Source organism: Ictidomys tridecemlineatus, chromosome 5, assembly GCF_052094955.1.
Source record: "Ictidomys tridecemlineatus isolate mIctTri1 chromosome 5, mIctTri1.hap1, whole genome shotgun sequence".
NCBI lineage: Eukaryota > Metazoa > Chordata > Mammalia > Rodentia > Sciuridae > Ictidomys > Ictidomys tridecemlineatus.
Window position 1 is genome coordinate 136,864,460 of NC_135481.1, and position 24,141 is coordinate 136,888,600.

The window sequence follows — 24,141 nt, forward strand, 5'->3', positions numbered from 1 at the left end:
CCACCACTGCCCAGCATTCTTTCGTCACCTGTCTAACTACAAATAGCTTAACAGCAGGAGGAAAGAGACTGCTCAGGGCTTCTGGGGGAAGGTCAGGCTTCTAGTCCTTGAAGCTTGACTCACCTCTTCCCTGTTCCCCACCTCTACACCCAACTGCCCCCCCCCCCCAGGATGGGGCCCACAGTTACTGCCTGGTGAGGGGCCTGCAGTCCTGGCCCAGAGGCGTCTCCACGAACGCTCTGCTCCCTTCCCGCCCCAGGAAGATGTGCCAGGTCTGGCTGCTGATTTCCCCCTTTGGCGAGTTTCATTTTTTCTGTAATTAGAGCCCTGGGCTGGGGAAACTTGTAGAAACCCATGAACCTGGGCCGCTCTCGGGCTGTAGGGAGCCTCTGGTGCGGGCAGTGTGGAATGGGAGGAGAGGGCTGGGCTCTGTCAACTGGGCTCGGGGCCTCCCGGCAGAGCACACTGGTTCCTGGGAGGCCACTGGCAAGTGCACACTAGGGCTGGGAAGAAAGGGGTCCTCTCTCTGCCCTCCTCCATGCAGGGACCATTAAAAAGTGGCTAGGGGGAGTAATTCAGGCCAGAGCCCTGGTGATCTGGGAAGGGGATGGCAGCTGGAGGTGGGGCTGAGCAGCTGGGGAAGGGTCAGTGAAGCCCCCTACTTTTTTGGGGGAGTGGTGGTGCTGGGGATCGAATTTGTCTTATACATGCTGGGCAAGAGCTCTGTCAGAGCTACATCTCCACCCGGCTCACCCTCGTTTCCAAGGTGAGTTGTCCTGACCTAAGTTTGGGCCTCTTTGGCAGCAGGCTGACCACGTGGCTGCCAAAGAAAGAAAGGGTTTGGCTGGAGCCACATCAGGGACACTGGACTGGAAGTGGCTCCTTTCTGAGAGCTAAGTAAAAGGGTCTGGTGGCAGTCTCCCTGGAGCTGGGGATGCAGGATGCTCACCCCAGAGGTATCTGGTTCCCTCCTGTTTCCAGTTTTCTGTGGACCTGTGTGGATTAGGCTTGGGGTCGTCTTTCTGGGGTTCGCTGGCCTCTGGAAGTGCTCCTGGGAGCATTTCCTGCCCCCATCCCCCGTTCTGGCCTCTGAGGACCACCTACGGTAGGAGAAACATTTTCCCAATAACATCTGCTGGGGATGGTTCTGCCTGCTAGTAACTAATGTAGCTTGAACCCTGCCAGATCCAGAGTCTTCGCAGTGGGGACACTGAGCTTCACTTCCATCTATCAACTGGCCCACAGTAGCCAGATTGAGGATTTTCTGAGGGTCATTCTCCATGGGTGGTTGGTGGACAGTGGTCACAGGTGCCCACCTGACTCTGGCTGGAATTGCCTAAGCCACTTCTTAGCTCCTTCTTCTCATCTTTGTAGCCTTGGATGTGTGGCTGCAGGCTTTCTAAAAGTCCCTAGACTGAAGTCTCGTCACTTGGGGTCCTTTCTCTGAGCAGTTTCCTCCACTTTTAGGGCTTTTACCATGGCCTCCACAAATTTTCTTTTTCAGCTCAGTGGTAGAGCACTTGCCTCGGGTGCATGAGACCCTGGCTGGGGGAGAGGGAACCCACTGTTTTCTTCCTGACTGTAGTGCTGCATTTCACCTGCTGGCCACCCCACCTCTAGCTGGCATGTTAAACTCACCTTCCTGTAACAAAACTGACCCTTTTGCTGTCCACACCTCTCCCTACACCTGTGGCTGTTGGTTCTGGGATCTGTTTGCCCTATTTCTCCCAAGGGTCTAGGGTTCCTGGTTTAAATGTGGTGGTGGTGGAACTTAGATAAAAGTCTTAAGTCAGACAACCTGGGCTCAAACCCTGGCTCTGGGTCACCTTGGGTCATGTGCTCAGCCTCTCTGGATCTCAGTTCATCTGTAAAATGGAAATACTAAGACCAGCTCCATGGCCTGTGGGGACTAAAAGACCCAATGCTCAGAAGCACCAGTGCCAAGTCTGGCCCATCAGAGGACTGAAAATGTTGGCCACCATTATCAGAGAGGCTTTTGGGAGTTTCCTAGTTCATACTTGGGTCCTGTTTATATTCCCTCTGATCCATCCTGCACAGTGATCAGACCCGTCACTCTTCCCTGCAGACGATTCTTCATGGGCTCCTTGGATAAACGTGGTGTCCCTTGCAGTGCTGTTTACCCCCCTAGCCCACTGCAGTTCTTCATGCTCTCATTTGCTCCTGACTGTGTGTGGCAAAGGGGTGGGCTGTCTGGAGGTGTGTTTAGGAAGAGTGTCCCGGCTCTGTGATACTCCCAGCTGAAGCTGAAGGACCTCCTTGGGTTTCTGTGCTGAGGAAATAAGGCCTGCCAGGCCAGGGCCCCCATTAGACAGGACAGGAAAGAAAACAACCTGTCCAAACAGAGGCATCCTGAGAGGGGCTGCCTGATAGCTGTGCAGACAGATGTTAAGGACCAGTCAGAAGCCTGGTGGCTCATGTTACTGGCACCCCAGCCTGTCTCTCCAGCCCTGCTCCCCTGGGCCACTCATTCAAGCCCCACCTACTAGGGGCAGCAACTACCTTGTGCTGACTTTGACATCCTGGCTGGCCTCCATGGTCAAACTCAGGGGCAGGAGGATGTCAGTATCCCTTGCTTTCTATGGGGAGTAGGCATAGAGAACTGTAATTCCTCTCTCTTTCTTCCCTCTGTGGGAGGAAGCCATAGCCCACCCACAGAGTGCTAGAGAGGGGCTTTCCCTGTTTAGTCCTACTGTTTTGGGGTAAACTAGGGTGTTCTAATGGGCTCTGCGCCTCCCGCAGCTCCTCTTCCATCTCCCTCTCATCTCCTTCCCCGAGATGAGACAGCCTGCACTCCACAGCTCAGCCAACAGCTCCTGTTTGGGGGTGGTCCCCAGCACGTCTGGAGGCTGCCCGCATCTGCTACAACTCCTCCCTTGGGGCCCAGCCTTAGAGGGAAAGGAGGGTGTGTTCCTTTAAGGGGCTGGCCCGGCAGGAGCGCGGAGGTTTGTCGGCTGCCGCTTCCTTTCGGGCCATTGAAGGTCCCTAAATCCGTCAGTTGCTTGGGACTCACACAGCCAGCGGCCTTAGCGCTTGGGTCTTGGAAGAGCGTGCTGGGGACGGTACGTGGCTCAGAGATTGCTAGGTCCCTAGGGGTCCAGTGCGGGCAGGTTCCACTCCTTGCACTTTGCTCCTGCGGACCCCCAGGCTTCTCAGGCAGGCTCAGGAAAAGGAGGCTGGGTACTTCGGGGCCCGGGCTGAACTGGATTGGAGTCGCCCCCGGGAACCGCCGTGGGCGCAAGTGGGGTGCGGACAGCGAGAGCGCACCAGGAGGAGGAAAGCGGGAGCCAACTGGGTGGCCTCTGAGACCCCAGCCCGGTGCCGGTCCCTTCCGGTCTTGTGCTGTCCAGGTCCTGCTGCGTCCAGCACAGTGCACCGCGCCAGGCTCTGCTTTGGGCATCCGCTGGATGCTGCGGGGCCATGGGAACTTGGAAGGGGCTGGGGATAACCTGTGAGGTGGACGGGCGGACTTGAGCCGCTCCCTCTCAGCCGCCCGTTCTGGCCACCTCGGGGAAGGGTGTATGGATATCCGTGGGTTCCTGGAAAGCAGCACCAGAAGAGGCAGGGAGGGTGGGAGGCAGAGCCCTAGGTGGGAGATGGCTTCGCTCAGGGAGGAATTTAGACTGGGAAGGAAGGAGTGCGAGACATTTTGACCCTTGCCTGCCACCAGCTCGCTGGGTGGTTGTGGGCAGCCTGTGACCCTGCCGACCCTCGACTCTCGGGAGTGCCTCTGCTTTCTACATCAGGCTCCCCAGCTCCTCCCACATCCGTGAACTGGTGAGAGGGCCAGGAATGCTGGCACAAATACCCGGGGCTCACACTTTCTGGGCTGCGGGTTCAAAGGCTCTTGTAAAGCCTTGTCTTCCCTGGACCCTCGAAGTCAAATTCCTCACGGGCAGTGGGGCCGGTGGAGAACTGGGGGCAATGCTGCCCTCTGCTGGTATCTGGGGGACTTGTATTCATGGGTGGCCCACTGAGGGTGTGAATCTGGTGGGGGAGGTGAACCCCTACCCCCAACAGGGCTCAGTTTATTGCTTTAACGTGTGGGAGCTTTAGGCAAGTGGAGCCTGGGAAAAGCCAGTCCAAGATATTTGCCAAAAATAAAGCTTGGACTTGGCCTCAGTTTCCCCAGATGAAAAGAGAAGGCAATGGCGATGGCTTTTCTTTTAGCTCACTGAGATAATGTGAGTTTTGATTTTGTACACTTATGATAACAACAGTAATACTAGCTAATATTGTTGAGTGCTTGCCCCAAACCGGTAGTATTCTATGCTCTGTAGACACTGTCTTCCTTCAACTTTATTATTATTTTGCAGTACTGGGGATTGAACCCAGGACTTCACGCATGCTAGCTAGGCAAGTGCTCCACTATTGAACTAAATCCTCAGTATTCCACTTCCCCTTTTTAAAAATTTGAGACAAGATCTCTGCTAGTTCCTGAGGTTGGCCTCAAACTTGAGATCTTTCTGCCTCAGCCTCCAGAGTACCTCTTCTTCATTGGCATAATAGGGGTCATGACAATACCAACCAGAAATTTTTTTTTTTTTTTGTGTGTGTGTGTGTGTGTTGGGCATTGCTGTGTGTGCCTCTAATCCCAGGTACTTGGGTCTCTGGGGATGGGAAGAGTGCCTTGGGGACTCACACTTTGCAGCTCCAGAGGGCAGATCTTGCAGAGAACCCAGGGGTTCTGTCTGTTCTGCTTTAGTGCATGTTTCTGAACTATGGTTTACCTCCTCCTTGATTGTAAGAATGATGAGGGAACAATATGCATATAACATAGAATTGCATTGGTTCAGGAGAGACTTTTACCAACACATGAATGTTTGGAGATTTCTGACCTTTAAAGAGCAATTCAATGTATGGATTCTTTATAATAAAAGCTCACAGTTCTGCAGAAAGTGCCTACCTTTCTTTCTTTCTTTCTTTATTTGTACCCACCAGGTATTGAATCCAGGGGTGCTTAACCACTGAGCCACATCCTCATCCCTTTTTATTTTGAGACAGCATCTCTCTGAGTTGCTTAGGGTCTCCCTAAGTAGCTGAGGCTGGCACTGAACTTGTGATCTTCCTGCCTCAACCTCCTGAGTTGCTGGGATTACAGGTGTGCACCATTGCCCCCAGCTAGGAAGTGCCTTTGTTTGGAGGTTCTAGCAGGGGAGCTCAGCTACTTATGTACACTTGAAGAATGATTCTTCTTTATCAGGGAAGGTTGTCCTTTGACTAAACTGGAAGCTTCAGGAGGAACACACATGGAGTAGTGAGGGGGGAAGGGAACATCCACCTAGCCAGCCAGATCAGTTGAATCAACCCTGGTGATCACTGGGATGACAGAGGTATCAGCCACATTGCCTTCCATCCAGAAAGTGCCTTTCTTTAGTATACATACAGATTTCCCTTGCCATCCAAATTTGCTAATCACTCTCCAAGATTCAGGAACCAAATAGATCTCGATGATGTGGCATCTCTTCCAACATGAATTCTCAAAAATCTCAATATCCCAAACTGTTGCCATCCCAACTCAAGGATGCAATAAGGGCTGGGGGTGTGACTCAATGGTAGAGCACTTATCTAGTTGAGTGAGGTCCTGGGTTTGATCTCCAGTACTGCAGAAAATTAGAGGTGGGGGGACATAAATTTGGTGAGGAAGGAATACCTGTGGTTTAGCTGCTTAACAGAACTTAACACCATATTTCTTCTTTTTTTAAATAAAATTAAAAATCCAATGAAGAAATTGCCTAAATATATCCCTAAGTTAAAAGACAAAACAGATTGAAGATGATTTCATTCTGGGTCACACTTTGTCTTAATATTTTTGCAGTGCTGGGGGTCTAGCAGGGGAGCTCAGCTACTGGCACATGCTGGGCAAGTACTCTGTCACTGGGCTACGCCTCCAGCCCTGGGTACGACTTTTAATACTGGCAAATCTGGTTCCCACTGGAATCAAATGCCTCCAGGATCTACATCTTGAAGAAGACAGCACTCACTTCAGGGGTGAAGGCTGCTAAGGGTGGCAGAGCAACACCTGTAGGCATATATCAGTAGAGAATTGAAGGTGCTGTTTTTTTTTTTCCCCTGGGTTGCTCTTGTCTTGGTTAGCACTCTGATACTCTGATGACAGAGTTCTGAGTAGTCTGCACTGACTTTGTTTTTTTGTCTAACATTTTTTGAGGCATGATTTTGCAAAAATGCATTTTTTTCAGGTATACAAATGTCACTCTGTGGCAGAAACACCTCACTTGTTCATGCTCAGGAAGGCCCTTCTTGCTGGGCAGCATTGGTGCTGGCTGAGCTGTTCTAACAGGCTGGAAGTGTTGCAGGCAGAAGCAGGGAGCCCTTCTGTTTGGAAGGCTCTAGGTGCCCAGGGACTGGGTGGACCCTGGGACGTCCAGCTCAACTCCCACAATCCTCTCAGTCATTGCTGTGCTTCCCTCTCAGTTCCCCAAGTGAAGGCTCAAGGAGGGAAAGGAAATTGACTTTAAGGAGGGTCTACTCTGTGCTAGGTCCGGGCTGTGTACTCCACACAATTACCTCCCTGAATTTGGCCTGATGGTTGTAGACTTTGGAGCCTGTGTAGATTAAAATTCTAGCTCTACCATTTTCTAGATGGTTGACCTTTGGCTTAATCTCACTCACCAGACTTAATTTCTCTACATCTTGGTTTTCCCATCTGCAATGTGGGGATACAAATAGGCCCCAGCTTTAGGGGGTTGGGATGGGGATCCAGTGATATACTAAATGCTCATTAAAGTTGGCTGTTTTTACTTTTTTTTCTTTTTTGCAGTATTGGGGATCAAACTCAGGGCCTCACTAATGCTAGGCAAGAGCTACATTCCTAGCCTGGCTATTCATGCTTAATGCTGATGCTAAGAATGCTGTGAAGTGGATTTGTTTCACCAAGAGAGGCTAAACTGTGTTCCTCAGTAGCTGCAAAATGTGTTGGTTTAATACAACAGGATTTGCTCAGGGGACAATGAGGTGGACGTGGTCTAGGCTGATGACAGCCCTGCCAGTCAATCTGTGGTTCCCGTCTCTGAGTCTAAATTTTTCTACTGTGGTGGCCAGCAGATTAGGGGAAAGAATACCTGCAAAAGGTGTCCTCAGTAGGCTTAACTATGTGACCTGGACCTGGAGCATGTTATTTCTGCTGGCTGCCATTGGCCAGAAATGAGTTACTGGCTTTTGGTATGATTTGGATATGAGGTGTCTCCCCCAAAGCTCCTGTGTGAGTGCAGGAATATTCAGAGGTGAAATGATTAGATGGCGAGAGATGTAACCTAATCAGTCTACCATACTTTGCATGCACTGACTGGGTGGTAACTGTGGGCAGGTGGGGTGTGGCTGGAGGAGCTGGGTTCCTGGGGGCTGCCCTGGGAGAGTGCATCTTGCTGCAGCCTCTTTGCCTCTCCCTCTATCTCTGCTTCCTAGCCACCTAGAATGTTCCTTTGCTTTTCTGCACAACATTCTGCCTCAGCGTGCTGCTGGTGCAACGTACTCAGCGGACCATGAATGAAACCTCTGAAACGATTAGCTCAAATAAACTTTCCCTTTTCTAAGTTGTTCTTGTCAGGCATTTTGGTCATAGTGATGCAAAACGAATTAACCCAGCCCTCTTAGCTTCAAGGAAGACCAGAAATACAGCCTTTAGCTGAGTGATCATGCATCTCTCTAGAATTCCATTACCATAACAGAAAACCAGAACATACTAATGAGAAATGTGCCAGGGGGCAGGTTTATGACCTCCATGTCACAACTGGGGAAACCTGTTTAGAATCACATAGCTAATACTAAGTACAGTCAACTCTGTACACATTCAACCAATGACTAACGGAAATTATTAGGAAATTTTTTTATCTGCATTGAATATATACAAACTTTTTTTGTTGCTATTCAGTAAACAACTATTTCCATAGCATTTACATTGTAGTAGGTATTATAAATTATCTAGAGATAATTTGAAGTACAGGGATGTGTGTAGGTTCTATGCAAATACTGTGGCAGATTAAGTAAAGGACTTCAGTATCTGTGGTTTTTGGTATCTTCAGGGGTCCAACACCAATCCCCCACCATTACTGAGGGACTACTGAAGTGGAGGTGGATTTTGACCCTCAATCTTCTAGTTCACAAACTCCATCCCAGGTTGCCTGATTTTGGTTATGCTGTGCAGGGACTTACTGGAATTCAGCAGGGCAATTCCTCTCTCTCTCTCTCTCTCTCTCTCTCTCTCTCTCTCTCTCTCTCTCTATTGGAATTGAATACAGAGGCGCTTAACCACTGAGCCACATCCCCACTCCTTTTAAATATTTTATGTAGAGACAGGGTCTCCCTGAGTTACTTGGGGCTTTGCTAAGTTGCTGAGGCTGGCTTTGAGCTCATGACTCTCCTGCCTCAGCCTCCCGAGCTGCTGGGATCACAGGCGTGCACCACTGCACCTGGCTAGGGCAATTCCTCTTGAACAAGAGTTGAATCCTCAGAGGGGACAGTGTTCCTGCTACAGGGCACAGCACAGATGGAAAATCTGGGCCTCATTTCTGCCAAGCTATCTAAGAAAATGGCATGATATATCGCTCATCTTCTTCCACGTCCAAGCCTCTTCAGCAACTGCTCCTGACTCTTCTGAAAACAAGAGTGTTTCCTCCAAGTCTGGTCAGCTTCATAGACCAATGCTTTGCTTTGTTTTTCCTTTCCTTTCTTCTCCCCTTCCTCCCTCCTTCCCTCCCTTCTCTCTCATTTTCTTTTTAGGGTTTCTTCCCCTTCTGGTTCCTGTGCACAGGCATTCATAAGACCACACACTTGCAATCATACCCAGATGGCAATTGTATGTTCTGCTTTTTCTGTTTTAAATGACACCCTCAGCATTCTTCTGTGTTGCTACAGGATAATCATAGTTATATTTACAAATGCCTGCTGTCACTCTGGTCTTGCTGTCCCACAGTCCACCTTCGACTTGCCTCCAGGGGATGTTTCTACAATGTAAGTCTGATCCTTTTGCTCCTCTGCTTAAAGCCATCTTGGCACCCCAGGACATTAGGGCATCTAGGCACAGACCCTGTTGACCTTCTTGCATCTTAACCTCTATACCAGTTAGAGTCTTGGCAGAAAATGGAATTTGTTCCAGATGGTTCTGACAAAGAGACTTTAATGAAGGTAGGGATCAAATGAGGACAAGCAGCAGTAGACACTATGGCGGAGCCACTGGAACGGGGAGGGAGCAGGGAAGAAATGCTGCTTCTCTCTCTTCCCTCTACCCATCTCCTGTGTTTCCCATTGACTGAATCCAGCTGGAGGCCAGAGGCCAGTGGGTCCTGGTGGAATGATCCACAGGGGTCAATGCATGGCACAGAAGGGCAGAGAGTGGACCTGGGAGTGCGTGGGGGGAGGACACAAATGGAGATCCCCTAGCACACCCCTATTCCCCAGGTATTGTCCCTAGCCTCTGCACCTTTGCATTGGCTGTGTCTCTGCAAGAAAAATCAGTCTGTCTTTTTCCACCTTGAAAATGCCTGTCTTTAATCTCGTTTCAATGCTCCCTGGACTGAGCTCTTTCAGTCTTTTAATTGTTGAGAACACTCATTAAAGGCAAGGGTGAGCTGAGGAAGCACTAGTCTTGGGTGCAAACTTGAAGTAGGGAAGTGTGTGTGTTTGCCAAAAATTTTGCAATCAAGGCAGGATATTTTAGAGCAATTTTTTTTGGGGGGGGGTACCTGGGATTGAACTCAGAGGTACTCAACCCCTGAGCTGCATCCCCAGCCCTATTATGTATTCTTATGTAGAGACAGGGTCTCACTGAGTTGCTTATTGCCTTGCTTTTGTTGAGGCTGGCTTTGAACTTTGGATCCTCCTGCCTCAGCTTCCCAAGCTGCTGGGATTATAGGCATGTGTCACTGAGCCCAGCTTAATGCGATATTTAAAAAAAATCAAATCAACAAACTACAGCTCATGGGCCAGCTGCCTATTTTATTTGAATATCCACCTAAACAGGAATAATGCTCTAGTGTGATGTTTAAAAAACTTCTTTTTAACCTTGACTTAGGGTAAGAAATAAATTTCACATTGTGACCCCTACAACTCCAGACCCCCAGACATTGGACTGAAACAAAAGTTTCTTGTTGCAGGATTTATTTTCACTAAGCATGAAATGCATTTTGCTATTTTTTATTCTAGTCTAGTCAGTTTGGTTTCATTAAAATATGCTGCTCAGGAGGCTGAGACAGGAGGATCACAAGTTCAAGGCCAGCCTTGGCAATTTAGTAAGACCCCATCTCAAACTAAAATATAAAATAGACTGAGAATGTAGCTCAGTGGAAAAGTGCCCCTGGGTTCAATTCCCAATGTCAAATAAAATAAAATAAAATATAAAATAAATAAATAAAGCAAAATAAAATAATTGCTCATGACCTCTCAAATTCAAACCTATGATTTGAGAAATATTGATAGTGTCACATCATCTGGCTTAATTTTTTCCATGCTCTTTTTGTTGCCTACTAATTCCTCTGAGGGTTTATTTGTTTGCTATTGTCCCTCCTGCCTGCGGAGAGCAGAGATTCCTCTAGCTTTTCCGAGCACCGAGCCTGGTGCTGGAAGATGCTTCATAATGAACTATAGAGAGGTGATTGAGTGCAGGTCGAACAGAGGGATCCCAGGGCACTGCAGTGGGGATCTCTAATTGGCTTTTCCCCCCTCTTCCTCCCAGTTTGCCCCAGGGCCCCAGCCTGGCCCAGGATGCACCGGAGCTGCTGCTGTGGGTGCTGCGCTGCAGCACCATGGGTCCTGGTCTTGCTGTTCCTGCTGCCCTGCGTTTCTGGACTACCCTTCTATAACGGCTTCTACTATTCCAACAGCCCCAATGGCAGGAATCCAGGCAATGGCTATGGCGAAGGTGGGTGGCCTCCTGGGCCGGATCCTGGTTCCTGCTGTGCTATGCAGGTTCCAGGCTGGGATGGGGGACAGGGTATGACAGTAGTTTCTTCCCCATCTTGGCTTTTGGGGTGGACCAGCCTTGCTTCTTAGACAAGAGGAAGAGATGGTTTAGTTACTGTTTGCTGTCTCCTTGGACATGAGGCCATATTCACTTAGGGATGATCACTTTGCTTATTTTACACTTTCCCCAAAGTCCTGCCAGTTCTTCAAGATCTGGCTGAAATGAGATCTCTTCTGGGCTCCCCAGTAAAAAGAGGGCTTGGGGTCATATAGATGTGAGTTTGAATCTTAATTCTGCTTCTTACTGGCTGGCCTTGGGCAGAAGACTTCTTCACTGAGCTACATCCCCAGCCCCCAGCCCTTTTTATTTTATTTTGAGACAGGGTGTCACTAAGTTGCTCAAGCTGGTCTTAAACTTGTGATCTTCCTGTCTTAGCCTCCCAAATAACTGGGATTCCAGGTGTGCATCTGGCTCATCAGTTAACTTTTGATGTGTAACAAACTACCCCAAAACTTAGTGGCTTAAGACAAGAGCCATTTATTCAGCTACCTGTGGGTCAGCATTTGACAGGGGGCTCCCTTTCTTCTGGCCTTGCACTTGAGACTTGCAGATGCACCCGCAGGGTGCTGACAGGCTGGGGGCTGGTTGATTTAGGGTGGCCCTAGCTGGGGAGGCTTGCTTCTGCTCCAGGTGGTCTTTCATGCTCAGTAGGCAAGCCTCGGCTTGATGCTCATGGGGGCTGGTGAGGACCCGTGAGAAACCGGAAGAAGCCAGATCTCCTGGAACTGAGGCTCAGAGCAGGCACTATGGGACAGTTATACCAGCCATGTCCATTTGGTTAAATCCAGTGGCAAGGCCAGTACACATACCAGGGACAGGGGAATAGATATTACCTCTTGATGGCAGGAGATACACAGGCACACGGCAAGGGGGGTGGATAGAGATGGGTTGAGCAGGGAGGCCATTTTTTCACTCATAACAATTGACCCTGAAGGGAGGTAGAGATGTGCTGCAGCTGTCCCTCTCTGTCCCCTACCTCTCCCCATAGGCCTTTTCAATGGGGTGAAGTTGGTCGTAGAGACGCCCGAGGAGACGCTGTTCACCCACCGGGGGGCTACCGTGACCCTGCCCTGCCACTACCACTATGAGCCAGCGCTGGCCTCCCCAAGGCCCGTGCGCATCAAGTGGTGGAAGCTGTCAGAGAACGGGGCCCCAGAGCAGGATGTGCTGGTGGCCATAGGGAAGAGGCACCGCTCCTTTGGGGACTACCAGGGCCGCGCGCACCTGCGGCAGGACAAGGAGCGTGAAGTCTCACTGGAGCTCTGGGACCTGCGGCTGGAAGACTATGGGCGCTACCGCTGTGAGGTCATTGATGGGCTAGAGGATGAGAGCGGCCTGGTGGAGCTGGAGCTGCGGGGTGAGGCCCTGACTGGGACTGGGTGATGCTGGGACCTAAGGGAGGGGAGAGGCCCCTGAGAGAGCATCCGGATGTTTGTGCTTTATGTAGAAAATTATGTCCTCATAAGGAAGCTACTATTATTACCACCCTCATTTTACAGATGAGGAAACCCAAAGAGGCCAAGTAACTTACCCGAGGTTACCCAGCTCATAAATGGCAAAGCTGGCACTTGGACCCCGGCAGCAGCCTCCAGCATCTACTGCCTTCTGTTCTCTTTCACTCATGTCCCGTTCAGAGAGAGGACAGTGGGAGCCAGTATTATAGCTCATTAGAGCCAGGGCTGAGATTTGAGCAGGGTTAGCAGGCAATGAAGGAATGTGGCAGGCCCAGCATGCAATGAGAGGGAGTGGCAGGGGTGAGCCCTGTCCCATCCAGAGGGGCCACTCTGCTCAGGCCCAGCCGATGATGCCATGGCAGAATGCAGGCCCGGTGCAATCAGATTTTCTAATTTGATGAGAGCTTATCTTTTTATGTGAAATGACTGTCTGTTTATGTAACAATCTCCTTTTTAAATATATATGTTAAAAAATATATATGGGGTTTGAACCTAGGGACACTTAAACACTGAGCCACATTTCCAACCCTTTTTATATTTTTTATTCTTATGTTGCTTATGGCCTCGCTAAATGGCTGAGGCTGCCTTTGAACTTTCAAGCCTCTCCTGAGCAGCTGGGATTACAGGTGTATGCCATTGTACTCGGCTCCTATTTTAATTTTAATTGATTAAACTTTTTACTTTTTTGTAGAACTACAGATTGAACCCAAGGTTGCTCGACCACTGAACCACATTCCCAGCCCTTTTTGTTTTTTGAGACAGATTCTTTTTTTTTTTTTTTTTTTAGAGAATTTTTAATTTTTACTTCTTAGTTCTCAGCGGACACAACATCTTTGTTGGTATGTGGTGCTGAGGATCGAACCCGGGCCGCACGCATGCCAGGCGAGCGCGCTACCGCTGAGCCACATCCCCAGCCCTTGAGACAGATTCTTGCTAAATTGCCCAGGTTGTCCTTGAACTTGTGATCCTCCTGTCTTAGGCTCCCAAGTCACCGGGATCATAGGTGTGTGCCACCGTGCCCCACAAAAGTCTCCTATTTTCTGGAAAAGACCCAGGACTGTCAAAACTAGTCAAGACCCCGCAAGCCAGATTTTGTTTGTGGGCCCCAGTTTAAGATCTAAGTTCCTTTCACCTCCTCTGTCTCTGGGATAAGGCTGGGAGTCCTGATGTCGATCTGCCCTGTTAGGGAGGCAGCTGGGAGGGAGGAAGATTCTTGGACTCCATCTGGCCCATCTCTGCTGTGACCCCTGGGAATGCCTCAGCCTCTCAGAGCTCTGGGCTGTTCTGAGAGGTGTGAATGGGGACAACAGTAGTTCCTCCATTACCTGCCTCAGAGGCCAGGAGAATAAATGCACATCCTGGAAACTTGGCTTCATCTTTGCAGCACTCCAACTTTGAAGTCCCTGTGGCTTAGATGGTGCCTGAGAGAGGCCACATTGCTCATTTTGGATTTGGATATGGTGGAGGGAAGGGAGAGAGCCTGCAGGATTCATTTGTCTGGATTGGCAGAAGCAGCCTACAGAAGCAGGGAATCCTCACCCAGGGCTAGGAATTTGAGATGATACCAGGCGCACAATAATCTCCCTGTGAGCATACAGGAAGGTTGAGGATGTGATTGTCGGGCCCTTGGTCTTCTGTCTCTCTCTCTCTCTCTCTCTTTTTTTGGGGGGGAGGGTACTAGGAATTGTATCCACCAGTACTCTGTCACTGAGCTACAACCCACCCCCAATTTCTTCCCTCAACTTCCCTTTTTAAAAATTTTATCAAGACAGGGTTTTACTAAATTGTCAAGACTGCCCTCAAACCTGCCATCCTCCTGCTTCAGCCTCCCGATTTGCTGGAATTACAAGTGTGTACCACCACGACCAGCTCCCTTGGGCTCCTGTGCCCTCTTAGACTGGCTTTGCCAAGGTACCGGTACCCCAGCAAGACTGGGTTTGGTGCTTGACATATTCCATATCCTTGGCTACAGGGAGGAGTTCCTACTCAGGACCCTGCTCATAAATAATGTAAGCCCAGCAGGGTCCCCTTCTGAACCCTTAGAGTCACTCCTACTTCTTAAGATTTCATCCAACTTGCTAGGAACTGAATTTCCAATGCTTAAAAAACCTATTATAGTAAAATTTCAAACATGCATGACAAATTTTGAGGGGACTTTGTGGCCCCCATTGTACCCTGACTACTAAGAGAGAGGGCCCATGCCCCAAGCCTTTCCTGACTTCAAGCCTCCTTTATTTAAGGGCCCTTCACTACCCTCTTCCCATAGCTTCTAGGGCCTCTCCTTCCCCTAAAAAACATCTGTCATATGTGGAAAATTTCTTATATTTTCCTAAGAAACTTCCATATTCATAATGACATATACAGTCAGTCCTCTGTAACTGTGGGCCCTTCATCTGTAAATTCAACCAACTCATAGCTCAAACATTATTTGGAAAAAAGAATTCCAAGAAGTTCCAAAAAAAGCAAAACTAAAGTTTGCTGCATGCCAAGTACTATGCTAAACCCATAAGAATGAAGTGCTGTGTAGGCTTTGTATTAAGGCATCATAAACAATCTAGAGATGATTTAAAGTATACAGGAAGATATATGTAGGTTCTATGCAAATACTATGCTTTTTCCCCCCTTTTTCAGTGCTGGGGATTGAACCCAGGGGCATCTACTACTGAGTCTCAGCCCCTGCCCTTTTAATTATTTTTATTTTTGAGCCAGGGTCTTGCTAAATTGCCCAGCTGGCCTTGAACTTGTGATCCTCCTGCCTCAGCCTCTGGAGTATCTGGATTATTGGCATGCACCACCATACCTGGCAATACTATATAATTTCATATAGGGGATTTGAACATCCTTGGATTTGGGTATTTGAGGGGGGTCCCTGGAACCGATCCCTTTGGACACTGAGGAAAGCCTGTGTGATTAGGTCTTAGCTATTGGGAGGGACGTTGGGAGCCAAATCCAGCTTCTGGAGTCCAAAGCCAGTGTCCATCTTGTACATGATAGCATCTCCTCACTGAGGTTCTCTCAATAGCCCCATAAGTAAGGCAATATTCCCGTTTTAAATTTGGAGACACTGGGCTGGTTAATCACCTTCACAAGCCAAGGCATGTTTCCTGAATGCCGCTGTTGTCTGCTCAGCTCCAGGAGGTAAAGCTCATAGGCTCTGCCTGGATGTGGGCAGTGGGTAGGAGATGGAGGTTTGCTGAGCTTCCTGAGTGACTGTGTGAGTGTGTGTGGGAGGGTCATGTGTCCCAGTGGAGGAGGAAGAGCTGACTGTGCAGCCCACCCCTCCAAGCTCCTTTCCTCCCTCTCCAGGCGTGGTCTTTCCCTACCAGCCCCCTCAGGGGCGCTACCAGCTCAACTTCCATGAGGCCCAGCAGGCCTGTGAGGAGCAGGATGCAGTAGTGGCCTCCTTTGAGCAGCTCTTCCGGGCCTGGGAGGAAGGCCTGGACTGGTGCAACGCAGGCTGGCTGCAGGACGCCACGGTGCAGTACCCCATCACGCTGCCCCGAGAGCCCTGTGGTGGCCTGGGCCTGGCACCTGGTGTGCGCAGCTATGGCTCACGCCACCACCGCCTGCATCGCTACGATGTTTTCTGCTTTGCTGCTGCCCTCAAGGGTGAGTGGAGTGGCCGAGCACAGGCCTGTGGGTTGATGGGCACCTGGGACCTTCGGGGAACTTCTGGACCCTTCTGCCCATCCTGCTGACACTTCCACCTAGAGGTCTAGAGCCCCAGCAGATCTGGAAGCAATACTGGTGGGATTTTGAGTGTTTTGCTGCTTTTGCTTCTTGCAAACATTGGTTTATTCTCATCGAGCATTTTCTAGTGCTGGGGCCTAGACGAGGCTCAGGAGCATCATAGACAAAGGAAACACATCTGTCCTCGTAAAATGGCCTGTTTCATCAGAAGATAAGTGAAAACAGGAATTGGTTCAGTGTTGTATCCTAGGCACTTAGAGAAATGTCTTGCACATAGCAGGTGCTCAGTAAATGACTGGGTGAGAGACTCTGGTCCAGCCCAGGTGGAGTGCCCACTTGGGGGTACAATCAGGGAAGGGTGGCAGGGGAGTACAGACATAACCAGAGGGACCCAGCCCTACGGCAAGTAGAGTGGGACTCTCAGGTGCCGAGGTGTGGGAAGTTACACTTCCCAAAATGTCCACCACACATGCCCACAGCATTGTGGTCCCCTGGGCTTGGACAGTTGTCAGGTTCTTGGGACGGGCTCTGCTGGTCACTGTCTCAGCTGCCCAGCACTAATGCCCCATCTTCCCCCAGGGCGGGTGTACTACCTGGAGCAACCCGAGAAGCTGACGCTGAAGGAGGCCCGGGAGGCCTGCCAGGAAGATGGTGCCCAGATTGCCAAGGTGGGCCAGCTCTTTGCTGCCTGGAAGTTCCATGGCCTGGACCGCTGTGATGCCGGCTGGCTGGCAGATGGCAGCGCCCGCTACCCTGTGGCTCATCCCCGTCCCAACTGCGGGCCCCCAGAGCCTGGAATCCGGAGCTTCGGCTTCCCAGACCCTCAGAGCCGCCTGGATGGCGTCTACTGCTACCGCCCCCGCTAGGATCTGGGCGACCCGCTTTGCATCCCCCAGGGGCTGTGTATTTATTGAGTGGTTCGATTCTCCTAATGGGTGGGGGCAATTTTAGTATTGTTTTTATACTTCTCAACTTAAATATTTTTTAAAAGTATCATTATTTTTTGTAAATCCAGCAGCATCCAAGTACCAGCTTCCCTGGACACCCTGAGGCGCTCCCCATCACAAATATTTGATGTTTGTGAGCCTTTTAGAGGGCTCCCTGCTATCTCTGAGTCCAGCCTGTGTCCTTCCTCAGAGGAGGCTGATACCCGAATGGGCAGTGACCTGGCCACCAGGGGTCAAGGCATGGTGGCTGCTGCTCTCCCTCTGTCTCAGTCTGGGAAGGAAGAGGAGTTGGTGATGGGGGGGGGCATCCTTTTTATTTCTGGAGTGGCTTCCTAGGCTTCTCCTTGAGATCTGAGGGGAGGGAGAGAAGCCCTCTCCCTTTCTCATCTCCACTCTGTTTCTTCTCATTTTCCCTGTGTGGAGAGCTGCCTTCAGGTGTGTGCACCTTCTTTCAATGATAAATGGTGCTATGACTCCTTCCTTTGTCCCCAACCTGCTTCTGTGCCTGGCTCTCTGTCTCGTCCAGTCTCAGGGCTCAGCTCCCAGCCTGGTGGATGTGGTAGGTTCGGTTCTGTGCCATGCTTCACAGGTGGCGGGGTCAGCGCACCTGGGGTGGGCAGAGAACTCCGTGTGCTGCCCCAGGCTGTGCCCTGCCTCTGGTACTGGTCCAGCAGCTGGCTCCCTGGCTTGCATCCCCCAGCCCCTGATAGTGTGTCTGTGTGAGGCCCAGCAAGAGAGAGGAAGGTGCCCTCTAGAGGGCCTTAGAAGCCAGGCTCTTGGGCCTGATCCTCTGGGCCTCACCCTGAAGGAAGGCACTTTGGTTGCTTCTCACAGGCATGCCCTGCCACTTACCTCTCAGTAATGCAATCAGTTTTTCACCAGCCCAGTGCTACTCAAAGTCTGGCCAGTAGCAGCGGCAGCAGCAGCAGCAGCAGCATTTAGAATGCATTAGAAATGCAAATTCCTGGGCCTTATCTACAGAGTTAGAAACTCTGGGGTTGAGATTAGGCCCCTTGTTATCACAAATCCTCCAGGGGATTCTGAAAGCCACTAGCATAGATGGTTGTTTTACCAATTACAGATAGTCTCTGATGTATGATAATTTGACTTACGATTTTTTTTTTTTGCACTTGGCATTGAACCCAAGGGAGCTTTAAATCTGAGCTACATCCCCAACCCTTCTATTTTTTTATTTTGAGACAAGGTCTCTCTAAGTTGCCCAGGATAGCCTTGAACTTGTCCTTCTGTCTCAGCCTCCCAAGTTGCTGGGATTTTTAGGCATGTGTCACTGCGTCCAGCTGACTTATGATCTTTTGACCTTACAACCTTGTATTAGTCAATGTCACTTTCCTATAATAAAATATCAGTCATAAGTAACTTGTGAAGAGAAAAGGTCTATTTTGGCTCATAGTTTTGGAGGTTCCAGTCCAAGATTGAGTGGCTCTTGTTCTTCTGGACTTTGCATAAGGCAGTATATCAGGATAGGTGTGGATGGCAGAGAAACAGGCTCACCTTATCAGCAAGGAAGCAAAGATAAAAGACCAAGAGGGTAGTGTCCCAAAATAGCCATTCAGGGACCTGTTCCCAGTGACTGATGGACCTCCCAGAAGGGCTCACCTCCTAAAGGTCTACCAGCACCTCTCAATAACACCACCCTGGGGACCCATTTCTCAACACATGGTGCTTTGGAGAATGTTCAATATCCAAACTGTAGTAGATGGCATGAAAGCAATAAATGTTCAGCAGAAACTTTACTTTGAGTTTTTTTTTTTTGTATGTGTATGGTATTGGGAATTGAACCCAGGGGTGCTTTATCATTGAGCTACATCCCAGCCCTTTTTTATTTTTTATTTTGAGACAGAGTCTCACAAAATTTCTGAGGGTCTTGCAAAATTTCTGAGTCACACCTTGAACTTGTGATCATCCTGCTTCAGCTTCCCAAGTCACTGGGATTACAGCTGTCCACTACTGTGCCTGGCTGCTACTTTGAATTTTTAACTTTGATCTTTCCCTAGGCTAGCAAAATGTGGTGCAATTCTCTCTTACAATGCTGGACAGTGGCAACAAGCAGGGCTCCCAGTCACTCAATCAAAAAGAGACACAATAGATCCTCTACTGTGTACTATGTTGCTAAGCTCTGATGTTTGGTAGAATATATATATTAAAATGCATTTAATTTATCTTTTTTTAAATTGGGCTAGGGATCAAACTCAGGGCCTCGTGCAAGCTAAGTAAGAGCTATACCTCCAGCCTCTCTCTCTCTTTCTCTCTCTCTCTCTCTCTCTCTCTCTCTCTCTCTCTATATATATATATATATATATATATATCATAAAAATATATATTATATTTTTAGTACCAGGTATTGAACTCAGAGGCACTCAACCACTGAGCCACATCCCTAGCCATATTTTGAGACAGGGTCTCACTGAGTTGCTTAGTGCCTTGCTTTTGCTGAGGCTGGCTTTGAACTTGCTATCCTCCTGCCTCAGCCTCCGAGCCCAGGTGTGCTCCTGACTCTAAATATATTTTCGATTTCGGATATTTTCAATTTATGATGGGGTTTATAGGTATATAACCTCATAAGAAGTATCCATAGTCAGTTAATTTATCCATCAGTTACATAATTATTGAGTCCCTACTATTTGACTAGGGTCTATGTGCTTCTTTGCTCACCCATTCTTTCCAGAGCTATAAGTAACCTGGACACATGTATATATCACCTGCAAAGGCTCAACCATGCCCATACCTACACCTGAAAATATATGGCACACAAACTCACACTGGCATTCACTTCCAACACAAACACGTTTGAGACAAAGCCTTGAAGGCATATTGATGAGGGAGAGGTCCCGAGGGGGCACTGGAAGGTCACTCAGTGTTTGGCCTGCACATTCCAGCTCAATTCTTGGGGTACAATAAACAGTAAATATTGCTCTTGTTGGTGTCTTTTTTTACCCAGTTCTGGGAAATGAACCCAAAGGTGCTCTACCACCAAGCTATATCCCAGCCCTTTTAATTTGATTTTTTTTTTGTAATGCTGGGGGTGGAATCCAGGGTCTTATGCATGCTAGGCACGTGCTCTACCATTAAGCTCTATCCCAAGCCCCTTTTAATTGTATTTCAAGACAGAGTCTTACAAAGTTGCTGGCCTCGAACTTGTGATCCTCCTACTTCAGTCCCTTGTGTGGCTGGGATTACAGGTGTGCACCATAACTCCTGAGGTTTCATTGTTATCTTACTTAAATGCACAATGTCCAGATCTTTTTGCTAGCAGTCAGCTGACCCATTTGCCCCAAAAATGTATAAGCAAGATTTATTGTTCCTAGATTGTCTGCCATTTGTTTTTTTTTCCTTCCCTTTTGTTAAATCCTGAGTTTCCCAGTTTTTAGATTTAGTTTACCAACACAGTGTGATGGCAAAGAACCAAACTATGCAAGATGACCAGATGTTTCTCTTGTTCTTTTACAGTGCCCACTTGCTCGTCCACCCACAGTGCCACCTACTGACACATCATGCATGTGACAGGCACCCCCAGGCACACATTCCACATTCCTATCCACACATGTGCAGAATCCATCCAACACAGCTTCACTCTAGTAAAAAATATAAAGCACACCAGACATGACTGTCCCAGGCTCTGAACAGACAGGAGTCACACAATGTGGGGTCACTTGATCAAAACATGTCCCCACTGTCACCATTCCTGAGAGCCTTCAACAGGCCTTAGATTGCGGTTGCCTTCTCCTTAAATTGAAAAAAGGGAAAAGAAAAGAAATAGATCTCTTCCAATGTCTTTATTATTATAATTATCATAATCTTTAGTTTTCAAAAATATAAATAGGTGCACGGAACCCTGGTGCCTGCACGGTCCCGGGGGTGGGGTGGGGTGAGGGGGTGGGTGGCACTCCCTCTGGAAGGAAGTGCCCCCACCCAGCCCTGCCGAGAGATTGACACCTGCTAGGGTGGCAGACCCAGGTGAGAGGACACGGGGAGAGGGACCCCCTGGAGGGAAGGCGACCCCCACGCTGTGAAGATCCCTCTGCTGGCTCTCTCCTGCCCGCTGACCCCGGGTCAGCTGGACCCTCACCCCCAGGCTTCTACCCCACGCAGATGGTGCAGCCCTCCTGGCTCCTTTTGTCCAATACATTCAGCTGCGGTCCAGTCTGAGTCCTTCAGGCCTCTGCCCCTTCCACCTCTTTCCAACCCCTCCTCCCTCCTCCCTAGCTCTCCCTGGAGGTGAAATAACCAACGACTCTACTGCTCTTGGATAAAGTCAGGAAACAAAAAATAATCTTCTTTATTTAACTTAACCCCTTCCCTCTCCCCCTGTCCCTGCTCTGGTCCCTGGAAAGGCACAACGGGAGATTGAAGAAATGTCTCTAAACTCAGTCCATGGGTTACAGTAAGTTTGCTTTGCTTTGGCATTTGGGGGACAAATTAGATGAGGTTTTGGTGACTTGGGGATGGGGTGGGGGTGGGTGCATACACAATGTGGGATTCATTTTTTTTTCCTTTAATGGGATTCCTTATATGACAAAAAGTGACAAGAGGACACCAACTGGATGGGATGCACTGTCTGCCTGCCAGGCTCCCGGGCTCAGCATCCTGGGTGCGTTCTGGAAACTCTTCTCAGTGGGCCGTGCTGGGGTGGCTCTTCCTTGGGGGCCGTGAACTCCGTTTCTGTAGTCTGCGCTTGTAGGTGGTGGCTGGGGTGAAAGGAAGATGGGAAATATCGGTGAGCCAGGAAGAAGTGAGGCCGAGCTGAGGTGTTCCTCACTCTGCCCCTCTCTGCTGGCACCCCTCACTGCAAAACGGAGGCTCAGGAAGCCAGCCTTTAGCTGTACAGAGCCTCTTTGGGCTATGGGCATGCAGGCTGTTGTTGAAAAGGAAAGCAGGCCACCAGTTTTCTGCTACCTCCCCTCTCTGAATATGAGCCCTCTCCTGGGTCAGGCATCTGGCCTTCCCTAAGTCACAGATCACAGATCTCAGTCACAGTTCACTGACTTTGCCACCCTGGCTTAGTCTGAAGGATGGTGCAGCATCCCCAGGAGACAGTGAGTCCCAGCTGTCCCCTCCCAGGGATAGGAAGAAGGCCGTGCTGGCCAAAACCAGCCCCAACCCCTGTTAGTGCTCAGAGGGTGATGCTCACGGTCCGTGCAGGTGATCCGAGGCTCCTCCCAGTGCCCGCTGGGTTGGCACCGGATAGTGGGCACATGGCGCTGGACAAAGCCCTCAGTGCACTGGTACCGAACCAGGGAATTGATTTCATATCGGTCCTTCTTCTGTCCAAAGGTCCTGGCATGTTCCACCACAGGGGGGTCTCCGCAGGCCACTGAGGGGGCAAACACCCTTTAGAAAGGAGTCTCGTGGGGTCTTCTGTGATGACCCTGTGGTCTGTGACAAGCTCAGAGCCCAAGGCTCTGTGAGAAGGACGTTGAACTCCACACCTGGCAGAGAGCCCTGGTTGCTGGCAAAGGGGCATTTTTATCCAGTGTCAAGAATCGGGAGACCTCTGGTTCTAACACCTGGGTTCTTTGGTGGTACAGAGTGACAGGAGCAGAGTACAAAGGGAACTATAAGACCATGAAAAAGGAAGAGAGGGAGAAAGATGGGGAAAGAGGGGGAGAGCCAGGCAGACACTTGTGGCTTCTTTATGAAAACATCCAATGCCAGGGAAAGAGGGACCCAAAGGATAGCTGTGGACACAAGGCCACGAGAAGGAGCACCTGGATGTCCACAGATCTAAAGCTGAGGGATTAGGGCCTGACAACCCTGATTCTGTGACTGATAGACTTGGGAACCCCAAAGAGAGGGAGATTCCCAACCCAGGTACCATAACGGGTGACTTTCTGCCACTGATATCTAAAGGAGAGTCCTGTCCTCTAGCCTGAAACCTTCATATTCTCATGTCCCTGTGGTCAGTGCCTAGGAGCCAGCTTGCCTTTGCCATTGGCTCTGAATGCCGGTGCTGAAAAGGAGCCCCCAAGTCAGGTTCCATCTGCTTTTAGAGAATGTCCCCACAAGACACCAGCAGCTGGAAGACAGGGGATGCCCCCCAGGTCACACAGCAAGAGCCTCCCTTAGTGCAGAAAGTCCTGATTCTCTCTGCTCTGGATCCCCTCCCAGGCCATGCTCACCTGTGCCCTTTTTACACGTGAAGGGCAGGTGGTAATTGCAGGGAACATCATTCCACTCGCCCTTCTCATGCCAAATCATCACCACGCAGTCCTCTCCAGTGGCAAAGAAGTTGTCAGGCTGGTTGGGGCGCCATTTCTCAAATTGCTGCAGGCAGAGGTGGGGAAGGGGTGAGGAGAGGGCTGGAGCCTCATGGCTTGACCTGTCCCCCACTTTCCTTTCTTTCAGCCCAACTTCTGGCTTGTCTGGCATTGGGGAAGGGTTGTTGGAGGTGCCATGGAACCCATGGGTCCTCTGGGGAACTGGGCACACAGTTGGGAAGCTTCTCAGGAGTTCAGAACTCCCACGAATGGAGCCCTGAGAGGATTCAGCCTGTCACACCTGCAGCACTGACCCCCGCCTCTGCCATAGTGTTCACTTGGCATCTTCTGGCTTCCCATCTCTATGGACCAGGAACCTCTCTGAAGTGTTCACATGGCCTCTCATGGTGGTTTGCTGACATTCATTCCCTTCTCTCTGGCTCCCTCCCTGGCTTCGTGCCTTCTTTCACTCAATCAGTTCATCATTTCTGGGCTGATCCCCCAAGGCAGAGGCAAACGAGGCACAATCCCTGTCCTCCAAGGCTCCTGCAACTGCTCAGTGAGTGTTTGTACCTGATTTGAATGCGTCTCTGGGGGTCTTTATCCTACCCCTCCCCTCCAGGCCATGAGCTGTGGCTGGTGCACCCAGCAGAACTCACCAAGGGGTGTCCATCTGACCAGCGGAAGTCCCCTTCGATGGTCCTGTCATTCAAGCCGACCCACTGGTAGTCTTGAGCGTTTTCTGGAGAGGGAAGTTGGGTTTGGATCTGGCATTGGACACCCTGGGGATGTCTGAAAATTGGAGCTCAGGGGATGCAGTGTGCAAGGAGGCAGGTGGG

At 49.9% G+C, this 24,141-nt stretch overlaps 2 protein-coding genes across 5 annotated transcripts in view; one reads left to right on the forward strand and one right to left on the reverse strand.

Moving 5' to 3' along the window:
* The first annotated feature begins 89 nt into the window (after positions 1 to 89).
* On the forward strand, positions 90 to 18,841 carry Hapln3 (hyaluronan and proteoglycan link protein 3). 2 transcript variants are annotated; one of them, XM_078051187.1, is made up of 6 exons: positions 90 to 3,080; positions 8,893 to 8,988; positions 10,709 to 10,894; positions 11,985 to 12,353; positions 15,757 to 16,059; positions 16,720 to 18,841. In XM_078051187.1, exons 2-6 carry the CDS (start codon positions 8,916 to 8,918, stop codon positions 17,004 to 17,006), a joined length of 1,218 nt encoding a protein of 405 aa, XP_077907313.1. In that variant the 5' UTR covers positions 90 to 3,080; positions 8,893 to 8,915; the 3' UTR covers positions 17,007 to 18,841. The 2 variants fall into 2 exon arrangements, with proteins under 2 accessions (XP_077907313.1, XP_005320283.1); XM_005320226.4 differs by lacking the exon at positions 8,893 to 8,988.
* Positions 18,842 to 21,348: 2,507 nt separating this feature from the next.
* Positions 21,349 to 24,141, reverse strand: part of Acan (aggrecan) — a 66,330-nt gene continuing 63,537 nt past the window's right edge. For all 3 annotated transcript variants that reach the window (XM_040275860.2, XM_005320124.4, XM_040275859.2), the window contains 4 exons: positions 23,962 to 24,044; positions 23,225 to 23,369; positions 22,237 to 22,419; positions 21,349 to 21,793 (listed from right to left, as the gene is read on the reverse strand). In XM_040275860.2, coding sequence (XP_040131794.1) covers positions 21,717 to 21,793; positions 22,237 to 22,419; positions 23,225 to 23,369; positions 23,962 to 24,044 — 488 coding nt within the window. In that variant the 3' untranslated portion in view covers positions 21,349 to 21,716. The remainder of the gene's footprint in view (positions 21,794 to 22,236; positions 22,420 to 23,224; positions 23,370 to 23,961; positions 24,045 to 24,141) is intronic.

Bases quoted from the DNA above. Each gene is read 5' to 3' on its own strand.
- Hapln3 (XM_078051187.1), top strand. From the start codon at position 8,916: ATGCCTGCTGTCACTCTGGTCTTGCTGTCCCACAGTCCACCTTCGACT. The intron at 10,895-11,984 runs GTGGGTGGCCTC...CTCTCCCCATAG, and splicing joins AGGCAATGGCTATGGCGAAG to GCCTTTTCAATGGGGTGAAG. The intron at 16,060-16,719 runs GTGAGTGGAGTG...ATCTTCCCCCAG, and splicing joins CTTTGCTGCTGCCCTCAAGG to GGCGGGTGTACTACCTGGAG.